This window comes from Trachypithecus francoisi, unplaced genomic scaffold, assembly GCF_009764315.1.
Source record: "Trachypithecus francoisi isolate TF-2019V2 unplaced genomic scaffold, Tfra_2.0 Lachesis_group11, whole genome shotgun sequence".
Lineage (NCBI taxonomy): Eukaryota > Metazoa > Chordata > Mammalia > Primates > Cercopithecidae > Trachypithecus > Trachypithecus francoisi.
Window position 1 is genome coordinate 117,045,388 of NW_022681456.1, and position 24,293 is coordinate 117,069,680.

Here is a 24,293-nt window from a genome sequence, read left to right on the forward strand (position 1 = left end):
GTGCTGGGATTACAGGCTTGAGCCACCGCGCCCAGCTCATCTTTTCAACCAGGACATAAAGCCAGAATAAGTCATCCTTGCCATGTATTAATGAGGTTCCTCTCATTTTCTCCATGCCCAGCTCCTTGGTTGAGGATACTCATTTCACCCCACAGAAAACTGCTGCGACATACACCAAGGAAACAAAAATAGAAAATTTAGAGCCACCTACTGCCCTGACCATACTCCTGCCATTTATTCAGTACCTGGCCCATGCTGTAGTTTGGCCTGGTGCCTGGACGATAGTGAACAAAGTTCCCCAGAACTCATTTCCAACCTTGTTGACTAATTTTCCCAGATAATGCTCTTGTAAACTTGAGAGAGTTGAAGCCAAACTATGATCCAGAGACTCCAATCAGTTTATTTTCTAATGACAGCATTACTGTTTCTTTGAACAGCTATATTTTTCCTTGCTATCACATTTTGCAAAACTACTACATATGTGTGATGGTTAAAACTGAGTGTCAACTTGATTGGATTGAAAGACACAAAGTGTAAACCCTGGATGGGTCTGTGAGGATGCTGCCAAAAGATACTAACATTAGAGTCTGTGAACTGGGGAAGGCAGATCCACCCTTAATCTGGTGGGCACAATCTAATCAGCTGCCAGAAAATATAAAGCAGGCAGAAAAACGTGAAAAGGAGAGACTGGCTTAGCCTTAGCCTCCCAGTCTACATCTTTTTCCTGTGCTGGATACTTCCTGCCCTGGAACACTGGCCTCCAAGTTCTTCAGTTTTGGGACTTGGATTGGCTTTCCTTGCTCCTCAGCTTGCAGACAACCTACTGTGGGATCTTGTTTTTTTTTTTTTCTGAGACAGAGTCTCGCTCTGTTGCCCACTCTTGAGTGCAGTGGCGTGATCCCGGCTCACTGCAACCTTCCACCTCCTGGGCTCTCCTGACTCAGCCTCCTGAGTAGCTGAGATTACAGGCTTGTGCCATCATGCCCAGCCATTTTTGTATTTTTGGTAGGGATGAGGTTTCACGATGTTGGCCAGCCTCATCTCGAACTCCTGACCTCAAGTGATCTGCCTGCCTCAGCCTCCCACAGTGCTGGGATTACAGGCGTGAGCTACCATGCCCAGTAGTGTGGGACCTTCTGATTGTGTAAATTAATAATAAACTCCCCTTTATATATACAAACATTTACTATAAAGTATGCATTTTACATATATTTAATATCTATATATAATTAAAAGATACACTGTATATATAAAGTAGGATATAAAGTAGATATATACTATTAAGTTTATATGTAGTATATATTTTATGAATATACCCTATTAGTTTTATTAGTTTAATATATAATATATAAATATATATATCCTATTAGTTTATATATAGTATATACTATATGAATATTATATATAGGATACATATATGTGTATATATACATATATATACACACACACACAAATATATATATTCTATTAGCTCTGTACCTCTAGAGAACCCTAATTCAGATTTTGGTACCAGGAGTGGGATCCAGAGGAACAGGATATTAAGGATGGAGTTCTTTCATTGGTTTTGGGGTTTCTGGAGTTGGCTGCTTAATGTGATTAGACCCAAAAATGTTAAAAACTCTATTTCTAATAGTATAGAGAACACTGATAGTCCCTGGTGTGAACTGTTTACGGAGTTATGCAAAATAAATGCATTTGACACTCCTGATTCACAGCTTGTGAGAAGCTAGGAGTTTAGTGACTCTATACATAATACTTTGGACCATATGTGGAGAACCAAGGAACATAATGAAGCTGGTCAGTTGCTCCTAAGTGCAGTGGACAAGGTGATGAAAGAAAATGATGAACTCAGGGATTCTGTCTCTAAGCTTCAGAAGAAGATACTAAGGCTCAAAACTGCTAAGATTGCCCTGAATGAGAGTCTTATCTCCTGTAGAGAAAGAGCTCAAGTTGTGGAAAAACAGACATAAGCTCTTATCATGTGAGTGTCTGACCTGCAATGAAAGATACATGCGGCCGGGCGCGGTGGCTCAAGCCTGTAATCCCAGCACTTTGGGAGGCCGAGACGGGCGGATCACGAGGTCAGGAGATCGAGACCATCCTGGCTAATATGGTGAAACCCCGTCTCTACTAAAAAATACAAAAACTAGCCGGGCGATGAGGCGGGCGCCTGTAGTCCCAGCTACTCGGGAGGCTGAGAGAGGAGAATGGCTTGAACCCGGGAGGCGGAGCTTGCAGTGAGCTGAGAGCCGGCCACTGCACTCCAGCCTGGGCGGCAGAGCAAGACTCCGTCTCAAAAAAAAAAAAAAAAAAAAAAAGATACATGCACAGTCTTGCCAGGTGTCTACTGTTAAAGTGAGGGCACTGACCGGAAAAGAATGGGACCCTGAAACTTTGAATGGGGGTGCGTGGAAGGACCCAGATGAAGCTGGGGACACTGAGTCTGTAAACTCTGATGAAACTTTTCTGCCAGAAAGAACAGCTTCCCCATTCCCAGTAGTGGCAACGTCCACTCCCTGACCCATGCTGCCATCAGTCTTTCCAACTTTGTCTGAGGAAATAAAGCCTGTGCTATGTGAGGCAACAGTGAAGCCTTCCCCTGAGGCAGTTGCCAGGCAAGCCAATGTTGATTCTTCTCAGGAGCCACTCCAAACACCTCTCTTTGTTTCTGGACCTATAACTAAAGTACTGGGGGGCCCCTAGAGGTGAGGCTGGGAGTGTGACCTATGAGGATGTATGCTACACTCAAAGAGAATCATTTCGAGTTCTCTAATTCATATATATACAGAAATCTGGAGAACAGGCATGGGGATGAATATTATGGGTATGAGATTATGGTGGAAGGAACAAAGTTAGATCGGGCTGAATTTCTTGATTTGGGCCCACTAAGTAGGGACTCTGCATTTCAGGTTGCAGCTCAGGGAGTTAAGAAAAGGTTCTAATAGGTTATTTGCATGGTTGAAATAAGGATTAAAGGATGGCACACGGTGAGTGAGCTGGAAATGACTGATCTCCCTTGGTTAATGTAGAGGAAGGGATCCAAAGACTAAGGAGAGTGGGATGGTGGGGTGAATCAGTCACTTTAGAGCTAGTCATCCCAGCTGGGAGGGTCCAGAAGATATACCCTTGACCAATGCCTTGAGAAATAGATTTGTGAGGGCAGCACCTGTATCTTTGAAGAGCCCTCTAATTGCTCGACTCTGTATGTCAGAGCTAACAGTGGGAACCGCAGTCACTCAACTACAAAATTTAAATATAATGGAAATAATTGGATCCCGAGGTGGCAGGGGCCAAGTGGCGACACTCAACTGTCAAAGACAAGGTGGGCACAGCTCCCACAACGGACAGCAGAGGCAAAGTGGCAATCAGAAGAGTCTGACTTGGATAGCGCTCTGGCATTGGCTAATTAATCATAGTGTTCCTAGAGGTGAAACTGATAGGAAGCCTACTGCATTCCTACTTAATTTATACAACCAGAAAGTTTCTAGGTCAAATGGACAAAAGACTAAATTGAATAATAAAAACAGAATGACGACCCCTCAATGAATTTCTAGACTTGAGCCAGTTTACAGACCAAGAACCCCTTGAATGAAGGGGAGGCCTGATGCCCTTGAGGAATGACCCCACTACATTCCCAACAATTTATGCAGTGAATCTTTCTCCCATCCTTCCCCAAGGAGATCTCTGGCCTTTTACCAGGGTAACTGTGCACTAGGGAGAGGGTAATGATCAGACATTTCAGGCACTACTGGACACTAGTTCTGAGCCTTGATTCCAGGGGACCCAAAGCATCATTGTGGTCCTCCAGTTAAAGTAGGGGCTTATGGAGATCAGATAATTAATGGAGTTTTATCTCAGGTCTCACTTACAGTGGGTCCCTAGATTCATCCTGTGGTCATTTCCCCAGTGCCAAAATGCATAACTGGCATCAACATACTTAGTAGCTGGCAGAACCACTACATTGGCTCCTTGACTAGTAGGGTGAGGGCAACTATGGTGGGAAAGGTCAGTTGGAAGCCATTAGAGCTGCCTCTAAAAAACAGTAAATCAAAAACTATCCATCCTTGGAGGTACTGAGGAGATTAGTGACACCATCAAGGACTTGAAAGATGCAGAGGTGGTGCTTGCCACCATGTCCCCATTCAATTCTCCCATTCGGCCTATGCAGAAGACAGATGGATCTTGAAGAACGGCAGTGGATTATCATAAGCTGAATCAAGTGGTGACTCTAATTGCAGCTCTGTATCAGATGCAGTTTCATTCCTTGATAAAATTAGCACATCTCCTAGTACCTGGAATGCAGCCATTGACTTGGCAAATCCTTTTTCTCCATTCCTGTCCACAAGGACCACCAGAAGCAATTTGCCTTCAGTGGGCAAAGATGACAATATACCTTCACTGTCTTACCTCAGGGGTATATCAACTCTCCAGCTTTGTGTCACAATCTTATTCAGAGAGACTCTGATAAGTTTTTGCTCCTGCAAGATATCACACTGAACTTATTGGTGAGACATTTGTGTGTCAGAGGATGGGAAATAAATCTGACTAAATTCAGGGACCTTCTACCTCAGCAAAATTTCTAGGGGTCCAGTGATGTGGGGCCTGTCAACACATTCCTATTAAGGCAAAGATTAGTTGCTGCATTTGGCCCTTGCTACAACCAAGAAACAAGCACAACGTCTAGTGGACCTATTTGGATTTTGGAGGCAACACATTCCTCATTTGGGTGTGTTACTCCAGCCCATTTATCGAGTGATCTGAAAGGCTGCCAGCTCTGAGTGCAGTCTAGAACAGAAGGCTCTGCAACAGGTTCAGGCTACTGGGCAAGCTGTTCTGCCACATGGGCCATATGACCAGCAGATTCAATGGTGCTTGAGGTGTGAGGGGCAGAGAGGGATGCTGTTAGAGCCTGTGGCAGGACCCCATAGGTGAATCACAGCGGAGGCCTCCAGGATTTTGGAACAAGGCACTGCCATCTTTTGCAGGTAACTACTCTCCTTTTGAGAGACAGCTCTTGGTCTGTTAACTGGGCTTTGGTGGAAACTGAACATTTGACTGTGGGTCATCAAGTCACCATGTGACCTGAGCTGACTATCATGAACTGGGTGCTTTCTGACCCATTTAGCCATAAAGTGGTCATGCATCAAATGGAAGTGGTATATATGTGATTGGGTTCCAGCAGGTGCTGAAGGCACAAGTAATTTACATGCGGAAATGGCTCAAATGCCCATGTCTCCACTCCTGCCACCCTGCATTCTCTTACCCAGCCTGCACAGATGGCCTCATGGGGAGTCCCTATGATCACCTGACAGTGGAACAGATGACTAGGGCCTGGTTCACAGATGGTTCTGCACCATATGCAGGCACCACAGCAAAGTGCACAGAAGCAGCACTACAGCCCCTTTCTAGGACATCCCTGAAGGATAGCAGTGAAAGAACATCTTCTCAGTGGGCAGAACCTTGAGCAGTGCACCAGGTTGTATGATTTGCTTAGAAGGAGAAATGGTTAGATGTGTGATTATATAGATTCATGGGCTGTAGCCAATGGTTTGGCTGGATGATCAGGGACTTGGAAGAAGCATGATTACAAAATTGGTGAACAAAGAAATTTGGGGAAGAGATATGTGCATGGACCTTTTTAAGTGGTCAGAAACTGTGAAGATATTTGTATCCCCTGTGAATGCTCACCAACGGGTGACCTCAGCAGAGGAGATTAATAATCAAGTCGATAGGATGACCCGTTCTGTGGACACCACTCAGCCTCTACCCGCAGCCACCCTTGTCATCGCCCAATAGGCTCATGAACAAAGTAGCCATGGTGGCAGTGCTGGAGATGATGCCTGGGCACAGCAACATGGACGTCCACTTACCAAGGCTGACGTGGCTATGGTTACTGTCGAGTACCCAATCTGCCAGCAGAAGAGACCAACACTAAGCCCTCGATACGGCATGCCATTCCTTGGGGTGATCAGCTGGCTACCCGGTGGCAAGTTGATTATATTGGACCTCTTTCATCATGGAAAGGGAAGAGGTTTATCCTCCCTGGAATAGACACTTACTCCAGATATGGATTTGCCTATGCTGCACACAATGCTTCTGCCAAGACTACTATCCATGGACTCACAGAATGCCTTATCCACCATCATGGTATCCCACACAGCACTGCCTCTGACCAAGGCACTCTATGGCTAAGTGCGGCAGTGGGCTCATGCTCATGGAATTCACTGGTCTTACCATGTTTCTCATTGTCCTGAAGCAGCTGGATTTACAGAACGGTGGAATGGCCTTTTGAAGTCACAATTAGAACGCCAACAAGGTGACAATACTTTGCAAGTCTGTGGCAAAATCCTCCAGAAGGCTACGTATGCTCTGAATCAGCGTCCAATATTGGTGCTATTTCTCCAATAGCCAGGATTCACGGGTCAAGGAATCAGCAGGTGAAGTAGAAGTGGCACCACTCACCTTCACCCTTAGGGATCCACTAGCAAAATTTTTGCTTCCTTTTCCTGAGATATTACGTTCTGCTGGCCTAGAGGTCTTAGTTCCAGAGGGAGGAACGCTCGCACCAAGAGACACAAGGATTCCATTAAACTGCAACTTAAGATTGCCACCTGGATACTTTGGGCTCCTCTTACCTTTAAGTCAACAGGCTAACAACAAGAGAGTTAGTGTTGGTTGTGGTGACTGTACCAGACTACCAAGAAGAAATCAGTCTACTGTTCCACAACGGAGGTAAGGAAGAGTATACATTGAATATAGGAGATCCATTAAGGCGTGTCTTAGTATTACCATGCCCTGTGATTAAGGTCAACAGGAAACTGTAACAACCCAATCCAGGCAGCACTAAAAATGGCCCAGACCCCTCAGGAATGAAGGATTGGGTCACTCTACCAGGAATAAAACCACAACTAGCTGAGGTGCTTGCTGAATGCAGAGACTACAGAATGGGTAGTAGAAAAAGGCAGTCATCAATACCAGCTATGACCATGTGGCCAGTTGCAGAAATGGGGACTGTAATTGTCATGAGTATTTCCTCTTTCTTTTGCTAAAAACATGTTTGTGCATATATGCACTTGTCCGAACAAAATATCTTTATTTCCTTTTCCTTCATCATGTGACATAAGATTTATTGACTTCCTATCAACATTTAAATATTGTTAGCTTTACGTCACAGTATTTGGCTTGGAGATTGGTGCGTTTCCAGTTCTACAAAGGATAACTGTATTATATTAGGTGTAAGTGTGGCCTTATTACTCTATTTGAAGACTGTGTATGATATTAGGAGATGTATATGGATTCAAGTTGACGAAGGGTAGACTTGTGACAGAGTTAATACAAAGTGTCACTTGACTGGATTGAAGGACACAAAGTATTAATCCTGGGTGTGTAAGTGTGTTGTCAAAAGAGATTAACATTTGAGTCAGTGAGCTGGGGAAGGCAGATCCACCCTTAATGCGGTGGTCACAATCTAATCAGCTGTCAGCAAATAAAAAGCACGCAAAAAAACATGAAATGAAGAGACTGGTCTAGCCTCCCAGGCCTACATTTCTCTCCCCTGCTGGATGCTTCCTACCCTGAAACACTGGTCTCCAGGTTCCTCAGTTTTGGGTGTCAGACTGGCTTTCCTTGCTCCTAAGTTTGCAGACAGACTATTGTGGGATCTTGTGATAGTGTTAACATTTAATAAACTACTCTTTATAGATATATATAAAATATGTACTATACCTATAAATTAATAGGCTATGTGTGTGTCTTATTAGTTCTGTCCCTTTAGAGAACCCTGACTAATTCAGATTTTGGTACCAGGGTTGGGGGTCTAGAAGAACCGAATATGAAGGATGGAGTTCTTTCGTTGGTTTTGGGGTTTCTGGAGTTGGCTGCTTAATATGATTAGACCCACAAATGCTATGGACTCTACTTCTAATAGTATAAAGAATACTGATAGCACCTGGTGTGAACTGTTTAGAGTTACGCAAAATAAATGCATTTGACACTCCTGAATTGCCGCTTGTGAGAGGCAAGGAGTTTAGTGACTCTATACATGGTACCTTGGACCATGTGTGGAGAACCAAGGAACATAATGAAACTGGTCGGTTCCTCCTAAGTTCAGTGCACAAAGTGATAAAAGAAAATGATGGGCTGGGCACAGTGGCTCACGCCTGTAATCCCAGCACTTTGGGAGGCCAAGGCGGGTGGATCATGAGGTCAGGAGATCCTGGCCCACACGGTGACACCCCTTCTCTACCAAAAATACAAAAAAATTAGCCGGGCGTGGTGGCGGATGCCTGTAGTCCAAGCTACTCGGGAGGCTGAGGCAGAAGAATGACGTGAACCCAGGAGGCGGAACTTGGCAGTGAGCCGAGAGATCACATCACTGCACTCCAGCCTGGGCGACAGGGTGAGACTCCGTCTCAAAAAAAAAAAAAAAAGAAAAACAAAGAAAATGATGAACTGAGGGATTCAGTCTCCTGGCTTCTGAAGCAAATACTGACCCTGAAATCTGCTAAGATTGCCCTGAGTGAGAGAGACAGTTATCTCCTATAGAGAAAGAGCTGAAATTGTAGAAAAACAGACACAAGCTCTTATCATGCAACTGGCTAACCTACAACAAAAGAGGCATGCACAGGCTCACCAGGTGTTTACAGCTAAAGTGAGGGCATTGATTGGAACAGCTTCCCTACACCCAGTAGGGGCAACATACCCTCCCTGACCCATGCTGCCATCAACATACCCTCCCTGACCCATGCTGCCATCAGTCTTTCCAACTTTGTCTGAGGAAATAAAGCCTGTGCTATGTGAGGCAACAGTGATGGCCTCCTCTGAGGCAGTTGCCAGGCAAGACAATGTTGAGTCTTCTCAGGAGCCACTCCAAACACCTCTCTTTGCTTCTAGACCTATAACTAGACTAAAGTACTGGTGGGCCCCTAGAGGTGAGCTTAAGAGTGTGACCTATGAGGAGGTAGGCTACACTCAAAGAGAACTGTTTTGAGTTCTCTAATTTACATGAACAGAAATCCGGAGAACAGGCATGGGGATGGATATTAAGGGTATGAGATTATGGTGGAAGGAACAAAGTTGGATCAGGCTGAATTTCTTGATTTGGGCCCACTAAGTAGGGACTCTGCATTTCAGGTTAGCTCAGGGAGTTAAAAAATAAAAGGTTCTAATAGATTATTTGCTTAGTTAGTTGAAATAAGGATTAAAAGATGGCACATGTGAGTGAGCTGGAAATGACTGATCTCCCTTGGTTAATGTAGAGGAAGGGATCCAAAGACTAAGGAGATTGGGATGACAGAGTGAACTTTATCATCAGTCACTTTAGAGTTAGTAATCCCAGCTGGGAAGGTCCAGAAGATATACCCTTGACCAATGCCTTGAGAAATAGATTTGTGAGGGCAGCACCTGTATCTTTGAAGAGCCCTCTAACTGCTCGTCTCTGTATGTCAGATCTAACAGTGGGAACTGCAGTCACTCAACCACAAAATGTAAATACAATAGGAATAACTGGATCCTAAGTTGACAGGGGCCAAGTGGCGGCACTCAAGTGTCCAAGGCAAGGTTGGCGTAGCTACCATAATGGACAGCACAGGCAAGTGGCAATCAGAAGAGTCTGACTTGGATAGAGGTCTGGCATTGGCTAATTAATCACAGTGTTCCTAGAGGTGAAACTGATGGAAGCCTACTGCATTCCTAATTTATACAACCAGAAAACTTCTAGGTCGATGGAACAAAAGACTAAATTGAAGAATAAAAACAGAGAATGACGACCCCTCAAGTTCTAGACTTGAGTCAGTTTACAGACCAAGAACCCCTTGAACGAAGGTGAGGCTCAGTTCCCTTGAGGAAGGATCCCACTACATTCCTGACAACTTACGCAGTGAATCTTTCTCCCATCCTTCCCACAGGAGACCTCTGGCATTTTACCAAGGTAACTGTGCATTGGGGAAAGGGAAATGATCAGACATTTCAGGCACTACTGGACACTGGTTCTGAGCAGACACTGATTCCAGGAGACCCAAAGCATCATTGTGGTCCTCCAGTTAAAGTAGGGGCTTATGGAGGTCAGATAATTAATGGAGTTTTATCTTAGGTCTCACTTATAGTGGGTCCAGTGGGTCCCTAGATTCATCCTGTGGTCATTTCCCCAGTGCCAAAATGCATAATCGGCATTGACATACTTAGCAGCTGGCAGATCCACCACATTGGCTCCTTGACTGGCAGGGTAGGGGCAACTATGGTGGGAAAGGTCAACTGGAAGCCATTAGAGATGCCTCTAAAAAACAGTAAATCAAAAACTATATCCCATTTCTGGAGGTACTGAGGAGATTAGTGCCACCATCAAGGACTTGAAAGATGCAGAGGTGGTGCTTGCCACCATGTCCCCATTCAATTCTCCCATTTGGCCTATGCAGAAGACAGATGGATCTTGAAGAACGGCAGTGGATTATCATAAGCTGAATCAAGTGGTGACTCTAATTGCAGCTGCTGTATCAGATGTGGTTTCATTCCTTGAGAAAATTAACACATCTCCTAGTACCTGGAGTGCAGCCATTGACTCGGCAAATCCTTTTTCTCCATTCCTGTCCAAAGGACCACCAGAAGCAATTTGCCTTCAGTGGGCAAAGATGACAATATACCTTCACTGTCTTACCTCAGGGGTATATCAACTCTCCAGCTTTGTGTCATAATCTTATTCAGAGAGACCTTGATCAGTTTTTGCTCCTGCAAGATATCACACTGGTCCATTACATTGATGACATTATTCTGATTGGATCAAGTGAGCAAGAAGTAGCAAAAACACTGAACTTACTGGTGAGACATTTGTGTGCCAGAGGATGGGAAATAAACCCGACAAAATTCAGGGAACTTCTACCTCAGTAAAATTTCTAGGGGTCCAGTGATGTGGGGCCTGTCAACACATTCCTGTTAAGGCAAAGATTAGTTGCTGCATTTGGCCCTTGCTACAACCAAGAAACAAGCACAACGTCTAGTGGACCTATTTGGATTTTGGAGGCAACACATTCCTCATTTGGGTGTGTTACTCCAGCCCATTTATTGAGTGTACTGAAAGGCTGCCAGTCTTGAGTGTGGTTCAGAATAGGAAAAGGCTCTGCAACAGGTCCAGGCTATTGGGCAAGGTGTTCTGCCACTTGGGCCATATGACCAGCAGATTCAATGGTGCTTGAGGTGTGAGGGGCAGAGAGGGATGCTGTTAGAGCCTGTGGCAGGACCCCATAGGTGAATCACAGCAGAGGCCTCCAGGATTTTGGAGCAAGGCCCTGCCATCTTTTGCAGGTAACTACTCTCCTTTTGAGAGACAGCTCTTGGCCTGTTAACTGGGCTTTGGTGGAAACTGAACATCTGACTGTGGGTCATCAAGTCCCATGTGACCTGAGCTGACTATCATGAACTGGGTGCTTTCTGATCCACTTAGCCATAAAGTAGGTCATGCATCAAATGGAAGTGGTATATATGTGACTGGGTTCGAGCAGGTGCCGAAGGCACAACTAATTTACATGAGGCAGTGGCTCAATGCCCATGTCTCCACTCCTGCCACCCTGCATTCTCTTACCCAGCCTGTACTGATGGCCTCATGGGGGGTCCCTATGATCACCTGACAGTGGAACAGATGACTAGGGCCTGGTTCACAGATGGTTCTGCACCATATGCAGGCACCACTGGAAAGTGCACAGCTACAGCACTACAGCCCCTTTCTAGGACATCCCTGAAGGACACCGGTGAAGGGGAATCTTCCCAGTTGGAAGAACTTCGAGCAGCACACCTGGTTGTGCACTTTGCTTGGAAGGATAGATGGCCAGATGCACGATTATATATACTTATGGGTTGTAACCAATGGTTTAGATGGATGGTCAAGGACTAGGAAGAATTATGATTGGAAAATTGGTGACAAGGAAATTTGGGGAAGAGATATGTGCATGGACTCTTTGAGTGGTCAAAAACTGTGAAGGTATTTGTATCCCTTGTGAGTGCTCACCAACGGGTGACCTCAGCAGAGGAGGATATTAATAATCCAGTTGATAGGATGACCCGTTCTGTGGACACCACTCAGCCTCTATCCACAGCCACCCCTGTCATCGCCCAAAGGGCCCATGAACAAAGTAGCCATGGTGGCAGTGCTGGAGGTGATGCCTGGGCTCAGCAACATGGACTTCCACTTACCAAGGCTGATCTGACTATGGACATTGCTGAGTGCCCACTTGCCAGCAGAAGAGACCAACACTGAGCCCTCGATATGGCACGCCATTTCTTGGAGTGATCAGCTAGCTACCTGGTGGCAGGTTGATTATATTGGACCTCTTCTATCATGGAAAGGGAAGAGATTTGTCCTCCCTGGAATAGACACTTACTCCAGATATGAGTTTGCCTATGCTGCACACAATGCTTCTGCCAAGACTACTATCCATGGACTCACAGAATGCCTTATCCACCATCATGGTATCCCACACAGCACTGCCTCTGACCAAGCACTCATTTTATGGCTAAAGGAGTGTGGCAGTGGGTTCATGCTCATGGAATTCACTGGTCTTACCATGTTCCTCATTGTCCTGAAGCAGCTGGATTTACAGAATGGTGGAATGGCCTTTTGAAGTCACAATTACAATCCCAACCAGGTGATAATACTGTGCAGGGCTGGGGCAAAGTTCTCCAGAAGGCCGTGTACGCTCTGAATCAGCGTCCAATATATATGGTGCTGTTTCTTCCACAGCCAGGATTCATGGGTCCAGGAATCAGGGGGTGTAAGTGGAAGTGACACCACTCACCTTTACCCCTAGGGATCCACTGGCAAAATTTTTGCTTCCTGTTCCTGTGACATTACGTTCTGCTGGCCTAGAGGTCTTAGTTCCAGAGGGAGGAACGCTCGTACCAGGAGACACAAGGATTCCATTAAACTGGAACTTAAGATTGCCCCCTGGACACTTTGGGCTCCTCTTACCTTTAAGTCAACAGGCTAACAAGGGAGTTAGTGTTGGCTGTAGTGACTGTCCCGGACCACCAAGAAGAAATCAGTCTACTGTTCCAGAAGGGAGGTAAGGAAGAGTATGCATGGAATACAGGAGATCCATTAAGGTGTCTCTTAGTATTACCATGCCCTGTGATTAAGGTCAACAGGAAACTATAACACCCCAATCTATGAAGCACTAAAAATACTCAGGAATGAAGGACTGGGTCACTCCACCAGGAATAAACCATGACCAGCTGAAGTGCTTGCTGAAGGCAAAGAGAATACAGAATGGGTAGTAGAAGAAGGTAGTCATCAATAGCAGCCACGACCATGTGACCAGCTGCAGTATCGGGGACTGTAATTGTCATGAGTATTTCCTCCTTCTTTTGCTAATAACATGTTTGTGCATGTATACACTTGTACAAGAAAATATCTTTATTTCCTTTTCCTTCATCATGTGACATAAGATTTATTGACTTCCTATCAACATTTAAGTATTGTTAATTTTATGTAATAGTATTTGGCTTGGGGATTGGTGCATTTCCGGTTGTACAAAGGATAGCTGTATTATGTTAGGTTTAATTATGGCCTTACTACTCTCTTTATTTGAAGAATATGTATAATCCGAGGAGATGTGTATGGGTTCAAGTTGACAAGGGGTGGACTTGTGATGGTTAACACTGAGTGTCAACTTGATGGAAGGATACAAAATAGTGATTCTGGGTGTGTCCGTTAGGGTGTTGCCAAAAGAGATTAACATTTGAGTCAGTGGGCTGGGGAAGGCAGATCCACCTTTAATCTGGTGGGCACAATCTAATCAACTGTCAATGAATACAAAGCAGGCAGAAAAACATGAAATGGAGAGACTGGCTAGCCTTCCAGCCTACATCTTTCTCCTGTGCTAGATGCTTTCTGCCCTTCAATATTGGACTCCAAATTCTTCAGTTTGGGGATTCAGTCTGGCTTTCCTTGCTCCTCAGCTTGCAGACAGCCTATTGAGGGACCTTTTGATCGTGTAAGTTAATAGTTAGTAAACTCCCCTTTATGTATCTATTTATCCTGTTAGTTCTGTCCCTCTAGAGAACCCTAATACGTTTAAATGATATCAATTTTGGTGGCAAAATCATAAAGAAAAGCAGAATGACTAATAGAAAAGTAGGAACAGTGGTTAACCTTTGATGGAAAGGAAAAGGGATGTAGTCAAGACAGGGATACAAGAGCACTCACAGGATACTGAAAAATTTCTACTTCTTAACCTGATGAAGAGTTCATATGTAATTCATTTTATTATTTTTCTTTACTTTAAAGTTTAGATATACCTTTTATATAAGCTTGTGTTTATACGATATATTCTACTACTGCTTATATGTGGTTAATATGTAATTTTTAAATGTCATATTTGTAACATGTTACATATATGTAACATATGTATATAACTAACATATGATATATACAGGAAACTACAAGCTTTCTTTAACATTTTCCCTTCTTTTCTCAGCCACTTTCCATATCTTTAAGACTCTCATTGAAGGCTATCCTTTACCATGATTTCCATCATCTGGGCTAAATCACAATTGACCATTCCCACTCTAATTAGGTAAGGTGTTTCTTAATAGAGTAGAGAATATACCAATATCAAATTGTGTACTATACCAACACAGGCCATAAATAAACTTAAATTAAAGACAACACTCAGAGCACAAATCAACTAGTATACATGAACAAAATTTTCTCTGTTTAACTCTCCTAAGGGAAGAAAAATTCTTTTTTGAAAACTATTTTTTAATTGACAAAAATCATATATATTTATGGTATACAACATGTTTGAAATATGCATACATTGCAGAATGGCTAAATCTAGCTAACTGACATATGCATGATCTCACATACTTACCTTTTTTGTGTGTGGTGACAATACTTAAAATCTGCTCTATTGGCTATTTTCAAGAATACACTACATTGATTTTAAGTATACTATAGTTTCTATGTTGTAGTACAGATCTCTTGAACTTATAACAATACTTTTAATATGACATTATAATAAATTTTTGCAAAATTTAACATTATTATATGCCATTCCAACTAAACGCTGAAGAGAACTGCATGTATCTTGGGGCCATATACAAGAAAAATCTCTTACTATTTTGGGGATTGACCTGCCGAACAGCAGGAGCCTGCATAACAGTTCCTCGCAAGGGAGCCTGAGCTGGTGGTGCAGGAAGAGTTGTATAAACCACCTGGTGGTTTGCAGGAGCTCTTGGTACAGGGAGTCTTGTGGTCACCTGAGTTACTGGACGATGTGTTACATTCACGGTAGTTGGAGCTAATGGAAGGCAGAAAAAGATACTAAGAATACAGTAAATTTACGTTAAGCAAACAGTATTAAATGGTAGTTATCTTTGTATAAAATCTAATTAACTGATAAAGCAGACAGAAATAACAGTCTCCTTTTATGGTCTTCTAAGATAAAAATGATAGGGCCAATAAACATTAATAATATTAAAATGCAAGCTTCACAGGAAAAGAACACCTCCACCACATCCAACTCCCTTCCCACTCTGGTTTGACCAGATAATTAGCAATGTGAAGATTTTTTTAAAAGGTGCAGAATCAAGAGTATGATGGCACAGGAGTGATTTAAAAGAGAAAAACCTCCTAATTTTAATTGTTCTTAGCAAAGTAGAATCATAAGCCCTCCAGGCCTCCTACCAAGGGGGTGTAAATCCAAAAGAGTATCTTTGTATTCCCAAAGATAAAGAAACTGACTGGCTATTGTTAATTCACATTTATTTTTCAAGTGAGCCAACCTATCTCTTTGACCATTATAATCAACATTTTGTTTAGCTGAACCAATCTATCTTTTTTAAAAACAGTAAATAAAATCCATTAAAAAACAGACTTCTCCCTTCTCTACTCTGGCATTCCTCCTATTGTATGTTCCAGAAAGCATTAATATCTTGAGTAATGTTAATAAATATTTATCAAAAAATGAGTCATAAACATTCACTGACAGCATGTATCTATAATAATGATTTTTAGTGACACTTTCTTGTTAACAACTCTCTGAATTAGAATCATATTTTACAAATGACCATGTAGTAATTACATAATAAAAAATAAATCAATCTACTTTGATATGGAAACACATGGGTCCTATAAAAAATCAATTTGGAGGAAAATACTGGCTATAACAAAGATAAAACGGTTTCTTTACTAAGGGCTCTTCGGTCTTTACAGATCCTAACTTTCGATGTGAGTCTTCAGAAATGGGAAGAAAGAAGAAAGTATTAACAAGAAAGAACACTTATTTCTTCATCTCTTTACTCCCCATTCCATAATCTATACTGCCCATGGGTTTGAATAATGACATTTCCTTCCAAAATATCTAATTTTGATGACTGTCATTATAACTTTGTATAAATATAAAGAAAGACAGATAACACAGCTTCCAAGGTTGAACTTACTTATAACTGCCTATTTAGATAGAACAATGGTATTGAAATATGAGAACCAATATAAAATTTACACACCAGATAAAGTCACACAAGCACATTCTTTTGCCTGGAAATGCCAACAAGGTAAAATTTATTTTAACTGATGGGAAAGTCTGAATAAGCATCTAGGATTCTGAAATTCAACAAATCTAAACAGTCCCTAACAAAACAACCACACATTTGCTGCATCAACAATAATTTCATAACTCAAAGATTAATTAACAAATAGTTTGCTAAATCACTATGGAAAATATCCTGATTCCTACAAGTTATTTGGTATTTTAAGTGTAAATTTTACTGGATAAAACCCCACTTTAATTCAAAGTTTCCCTTAATGAGAAGAGTACTTATGTAAGAACTGTGCAGATAAATCTTCAAGCAATGGACTGTTTTACAGAAGACAAACCATCTTGATTGGCTTCTGAACAGTTTAGGGGATACAGGCTAAATCTTGAAAACTTTGAATTTACAGCTTCTTGAAAGGTAGCAAGCATATGATTCCTGGTGGTAGTGTTAGACTAGTTAAAGCTATTTCAAGATAAGACACATTTAAAACTTCTTGTTTGATCGGTCAGTTACAACTTCTTGGTTACACTGAGAACAAGTCATTATGTCCATCTTTTCCAGAGAAATTACACTCATTTCTGCCGTTTACAGAACATTTGCTGTGGCAGATGACAAATCTGCTACTTTTTAAATTTTTTGTAGAGATGGAGTTTCACTGTGTTGCCCAGGCTAGTGTCAAGAATATAACTCAGAATAATATTATTTTCCATATGCATTAGGAATCACCAGAGTTTTATAGATATTAGGTGAATGTTATTTTGCGCAGCCAAGTAAGTCTGAGAAACACTTTTTATCTTAAATCATTCTTGGAGATGTACATTATAAATTAGCATAGTAAAGGCTCAGAGAAGCCTGCATTAAGAAAAAAATTAATTTAGCTTTAAACTCAGCATTTCCCAAGTATATTTAACCATGAAACTTTGTATTCATGAAACACCTATTAACACTGCAGAATAACTAGGAATTGGTTTACAGTTTCTAAATATTCTAACTCAGAATATTATTATTTTGGATGGGAATGCTTTTTAAAATTACCTCTTTTTCTTTATATAATGTTAAGTAAATAAATATATACTTTATAATCATTCTTTACCAGTGCTGCTGCTTAAGACAGTCAGTAAAACTAAGTTATACTGCCTTCAAAAGGACACACATTGTAGTCCTTAAATTAACAATAAGAATTATTCTTAATTTTCTGTCATATCTTTCTGCTTAACTCCATAGTCATAGTTCTCTACAGGCAAACTAAAGCTTCTACTCAATGATTCAGCAAATTTACCTGTAGGTAGTAAGTGTATGGTGGTCTGAGATGGTCCACTTGTTGGCACCCCAGATGGTTGAAGAGGCGGTGCTGGTTGTATGGGTTGCAAAGGTCGTGACACAGGCTGAGAAGAACTCATGGTTGATACAGGAGTGTGATTTAGCTTTTTGGGGTCTGTTAGTTAAAAGTGAAATATTATGACTGACAAGAAAAAAAATTAGGAAATACAAGTCTTTCCTCTATGGACAAATTTTACTTTTGCTTGCCACTTGGGTGTCACATTTACCTCTAAGAGAACAATTTATTTCCATTTTACTTATGTGTATTTTTGCTGATTTGAAAACTGAGTTAAGAGCATATGTAATTCGCTGGTGGTTCTATCACAGATTCTAATTCACATTTACAGAAATTCAGAAATAATCTTACTTGTAAATTCAATACAATATGCCAACTAGAATAATTCATTATTTGCACAAATATATAATCTACATACCTATAGAAAGAATACTCTTCTAGACAAATATCTATAAACTGATGAGTTTTTGCTGTGATCTTGAATTTCAATTACTACAATTATTTAGGTTCTTTGATAACAGATGGTTGCTTATCATCACTATATAGTCTTTAAAATAGACAAAGAATGACTAATCTCAAAAAAGGTCTTCAACAGCCTATAAAATAAACATTTGCATCTCAGAAAAAACTCTTAAAAACAGGAAACCACCCAAAAGTCCTTCTATCCAAAATAATCCCCATCAATTTCTGTCCCATAGAATACCACACTACATGTAAATAAAACCCAAGGCGTTAACGATGGATACTTTAATGCCATTAGAAAACAGTGTACTCTAGGAACGTGAGAATTTGAGACAGACCCAAAGGTGGGGCAACGAGAGACCCCATGAGGCATGGATGCTAGGGAAATGGTGAGAGCACTGAAAACAAACTTTTAGGACTTTACTTTTTAATCCAGAATTAAGCCTACCTGTGTCTTCTCAAAAACCCGTATTTATTTTTTTCTTTAGGGATCCATTATAATAGTCATAGCTGTCCATTAAAAATTAGTGAAAACAATAGAGATAATTTGAAACTTTTAAAGAATAATCATACTGGCTTGAGTTCAACCCAGATGAAGGATGGCATACATTTCTCAATTCAGTTTTAAATAACAAAATCAACTTTAGTGTCATATAATCAATTGTATAGCTATTTAACTTTTGTTTTCCTAAGCTCAACTAGACTGATTCCCCAAAATACTACTTTTAAAATATTTGGGTTTTTAAAAAAGTAATGTCTTTAAGATAATAATAAGTAATTCAGCACATTATTACTATATTTTCCATGTGCAATAATCACCAGAGTTTTATAGATATGTAGCTGAACATTATTTTGCGCAGCCAAGTAAGTTTGAGGAACACTTCATATCTTAAATCATTCTTAGAGATTTACATTATAAATCAGCATAGTACAGGCTCAGAGAAGTCTGCATTAATAAAAAAATCAATTTAACTTTAAACTCAGCATTTCCCAAGCATATTTAACCATAGAACTTTGCATTCATGAAACACCTATTAACACTGCAGAATAACTAGGAATATAGTTTACAGTTTTTAAATATTCTAACTCAGAATATTATTATTTTGGATGTGAATGCTTTTTAAAATTACTTCTATTTTTATTTATATAATGCTAGATAAAAGAAACTAATTCAAATGACCAAAATTAAATGTATACATACATATACAGTATCTACACTGAAACATAAACAGAGAGAGAAAAAGAACATTTAATGTAGAGACAGAAGAGTTGGATTTTATTCCCAAGACCCTTAATGAGTCTGAATTGTTTTCTCTAAGGCTAACAAGTTTCCTCAAGTCTAAAAGAGTATTACAGAATTTTTTGCAAGGATCAAGTGAAATAAGAGATACAAAAACAGAGGTACTCCAAAAATTACAATATTCTCTTAATTGCTGTTTTCCTCTACAGATTGTTCATACTTATTTAAGAGTTGATTCTATTTTAAATTTTTTTTTTTTTTTTTTTTGAGAAAGGGCCTCATTCTGTCACCCAGGCTGGAATACAGCAGCATAAACACAGCTCACGGCAGCCTCAACCTCTCAGGCTCAAGTTATCCTCTTGCCTCAGCCTCCCATGTAGCTGGGACCACAGACACATGCCATCACACCCAGCTAATCCTTAAATTTTTTGTAGAGATGGGATTTCACTGTGTTGCCTAGGCTGGTCTCAAACTCCTGGCCTCTTGCCTCGATCCTCCTGCCTTGGCCTCCCAAAGCACTGCAATTACAGGTGTGAAACACTGCACCTGGCCAAATTTTAAAATTCTAATATAAAAACTTCCATTACAAAAAGAACACAAATAAACCAAGCATAATGCCGTAAACATCTGTCTTTGTAGAATATTGTACTGTATTAAGACAAAAAAAAAAATGGTATCAAAACCAGGCCCAATCCCAAATTACTACTGAAGTACCTTGTGAAGCTCCACTCTCTTCATCATCCATTGTGAGATCAATGACACCACCTGAATCACTGCCAGTGGCTTTTCCACTCTGAAAAACAAAGCTTATACATTTTACAAAGAAAACTCTGGCAGATATACAAGTTAAAAAATGAAATGATAAGTGAGGTAAAATGAGACTAATGAGTAACCTGGTTCAATCAGGACCCCTAAAAGGCTGTACCTGAATAAAGAGGGTTTGTCTGACAAATGCCCCAGGATACTCATGCATTAAACATCCACTATATGAAATACAATTTTCAAAAGAAATTCAAGACGTTTTCTTTAAAAAATTAGGCTATCTGTTGCACACAGCAAATAAGATTACAAACACTATTCATTTTGTGACATTTAAAATGTTTATCAATACTACTCTAAATTATCAATATTAATCCACCACAACACCAAAGGCAATTATTCAAGCTAGAATTGGGTTATAGAAAATAACCTAAATTTTTTTGCCCTAAAAAAACCGGTATGGTATACTATGAAATCATATGGTTTGCTATGCTATTAAATGCACAGCCAAGTTGACCAGTAACCCATCATCCAAAATCATGAGAAATATTAGGATTATAAGAAAAACCTTTAAAAACCACATGATAGCAACTGAAAAGGAAGGTAAGACAGTAAAAACCTAAAGAGCCAGGACTCTGAAATCAGAAAGATTGAGTGTGTCTTACAGTTCTAACTTATTAGCTACCTGATTCAGATGGGTAATTATCTCAGTTTCCAATATTTGAATATTGAGGCTATTGTGAGGATTAATCCAAATGTGTATATAAGGTGCTTAATGCCATATATGATACATGACAACTGCTTAATAACCGATAATCACAATTTACTTTGATATATTATACTGAGATCAATTCCAAATGATAAAGGTTTTCATCTGCAAAACTCAAATTGAGAAATTAAAGAAAATAATGCCAGCCGGGCGCGGTGGCTCAAGCCTGTAATCCCAGCACTTTGGGAGGCCGAGACAGGCGGATCACGGGGTCAGGAGATCGAGACCATCCTGGCTAATACGGTGAAACCCCGTCTCTACTAAAAAATACAAAAAACTAGCCGGGCGAGGTGGCGGGCACCTGTAGTCCCAGCTATTGGGAGGCTGAGGCAGGAGAATGGCGTAAACCCGGGAGGCAGAGCTTGCAGTGAGCTGAGATCCGGCCACTGCACTCCAGCCTGGGCAACAGAGCGAGACTCCGTCTCAAAAAAAAAAAAAAGGAAAATAATGCCTTGACTTTATAATATCCAGGCCCAACCCCAAGATAATAATGCAATTCTAATTCTTATAAATCTTTCTACAATAATGACTTCACAGAAAATGGGTTATAACAAACACCAAAGATCTATAAAATCCCAAACTAAAAGATCCCAAAAATCATCAAACAAATGTAAAATAAAGTTTCACTACAACATATTATCATTAAGGTCCAGAGCTTTGAAAAGTGGAACTAACTTAGGACAAAAAATAAGTCAATACAAACTGACTCTAAGCAGAGATTAGATTCAGCAGATAAAGATTTGAAAGTAGCTATTAAAAATATGTTTAAAGCCAGGAGCAGTGGCTCACGCCTCTAATCCCAACACTTTGGGTGGCTAACGTAGGCACATCATGAGGTCAGGAGTTCAAGACCAGCCTGGCCAACATAGTGAAACCCCACCTCCACTAAAAATACAAAAATTAGCCGGACGTGATGGTGGGTGGCTATAGTCCCAGCTACACGGGAGGATGAGGCAGGAGAATCGCTTGAACCTAGGAGGCGGAGGTTGCAGTGAGCCGAGATTGCACCACTGTACTCCAGCCTAGGTGGCAGAGCAAGACTCCATCTCAAAAAAAAAAAAAAAATTTCAAAGAGTTAAATATAGTAACAATGAATGCATAAATAGGACATCTCTAAAGAGAAAAAGAAACAAAAAAATAGAAATAATAGAGCTGAAAAAATAATTACTAAAATAAAAATTAGCTAAGTAGGCATAAAAGCAGATTGGAGGGGGCAGGAAAAACTCAAAACAAAATTGATGCTAGATCAACAGAAATTTTCTAGTCCATAGGACACAAAGAAGAACAGAAGAAAATATGAAAAATGCCTGAAACCTGTGCAATAATAAAACAGTTTAGCAAAACCCTAAATGAGAAGAAACAAAGATCTCAAGAAAAAATTGAATAATAACCAAAAACTTCCCCAATTTGGTGGAAAACATTAATTTACAAATCAAAGAGTGAACCTCAAGCAGAAGAAACATTAAGAAATCTATACACATCATAGTCCAAATACTGAAAACTAATAATGACAAATTTTGAAAGTAAACAGAACAAATTACATGTTATATAGGAGCAAAGAGTAACTGCTGACTATTGGTCAGAAACTATGGAAGCAAGACGACACTGGAACAATATATTCAAAGTGCTGATAATTAAAAAAAGAAACCCTTTAAGAATTGTATATCCAATGACACTCTCCTTGAAAAAAAGAGACAAAAGATACAAAAGTATATTTTTTAGATATTAAAAAACCAAGAGAATACATCACTAGCAGATCTACACTGTGAAGATGAGCTTAAGGACATTCTTCAGTTTGAAAGGAAATACCAAGTTGGATCATAGGAAGAGGACCAGAAAAGGTAAACATAAGGATAAATATTAAAGACTATATCTCTTTTCTGTTCTTAACTTCTTTAAAATTCTGTAAGGCAACAATTAAAAACAATATATTTAGAGATCTACAACATACAGATTAAAAACAATGTAATATATGTGCAATATATGTGAAAACATGAATGTGATATTTAAGGAAAGCAACTTCATCAAGGAGGTAAATGTACACATACAATTGCATGGTTCCTATAATTAAGATTCAGATACATAAACTCTAGAACAATCCCTAAAACACACACACACACATAAACACACACGCACAGATAGAGCGCTAAAAAGCTAACAGGAATTAAGACAGAATGCTTTAAAAAAAAAACTGATACAAAATAAAGCAGGAAAGGTACACAGAAACCAACAAAAAAGAAAACAGATGAAACAAATAGAAAACAAATAGCAAAACAGCAGACCTAAGCACAATCCTATCAAAACTTATATTAACTATAAACGGTCTAAAAACTCCTATCAAAATGTAGAGATTATCAAATGGGATAACACAACAACAAATCAAGAAATATGATTTTTTTTCTCTTGCAGATTCACTTTAAATACAAAGACACAGACAAAGTAAAAAGCTGAAAAAAGTAACATGCAAACAGTAAGCATAAAAACGCTGCTGTAACTATGTTAATATCAAAAACAGAGACAAAGAGGGAAATTTTACAATGATAAAAGTATGGCAAGATTACAAATTATACATTATAAAAAATACCATGTAATACAGGGTCAAAATCTATGAAGCAAAACTGATAAAATTAAAGGAAGAAACAGATTCACAATCATACCACTCTTAGTAATAGATAAAACCACTACAGCAAAAGGCAATAATCAGTAAACATACAAATAATCTAAATTACACTATTAACCATGCTATATTGACATTTATAAAACATTACACCCAACAGCAGAATACATATTCTTTTAAAGTGTAATGGTACATTCACTAAGATATATACCATAGATGGGGCTTTATAACACGTATCTAATTTGTGTAAAAGTAACAAAGTCATACAGAGGATATCTTCTAAATCCAATAGCATTAAATGAAAAATCAATAATAAAAAATTTGCAAAACCCCCAAATACTATGAAATTAAACAAATTACTAACTAAACAACCCAGGACCCAAAAGGAAATGACAAGGAACTACATGAAATAAAAATGCAACACACGAAAATTTATGGAATGCAGCCAAAGCAGTGCTCAGAGGAAAATGTGCATCATTAAATGCTTATATAGATCGAGAAGACCTACAAGCAATGATCTAATGATAAATTATGATTTTTATTGATCATAAACTGACAGATACAATTTATCTATTATCATATACTA

General features: G+C 39.9%; 1 protein-coding gene across 8 annotated transcripts in view; it reads right to left on the bottom strand.

Moving 5' to 3' along the window:
* Positions 1-24,293, bottom strand: part of ATF7IP (activating transcription factor 7 interacting protein) — a 135,933-nt gene that overhangs the window by 7,668 nt on the left and 103,972 nt on the right. For all 8 annotated transcript variants that reach the window (XM_033222801.1, XM_033222796.1, XM_033222795.1 and 5 more), the window contains exons 11-13: positions 20,277-20,355; positions 17,804-17,959; positions 15,105-15,287 (exon numbers count right to left, since the gene is read on the bottom strand). In XM_033222801.1, coding sequence (XP_033078692.1) covers positions 15,105-15,287; positions 17,804-17,959; positions 20,277-20,355 — 418 coding nt within the window. The remainder of the gene's footprint in view (positions 1-15,104; positions 15,288-17,803; positions 17,960-20,276; positions 20,356-24,293) is intronic.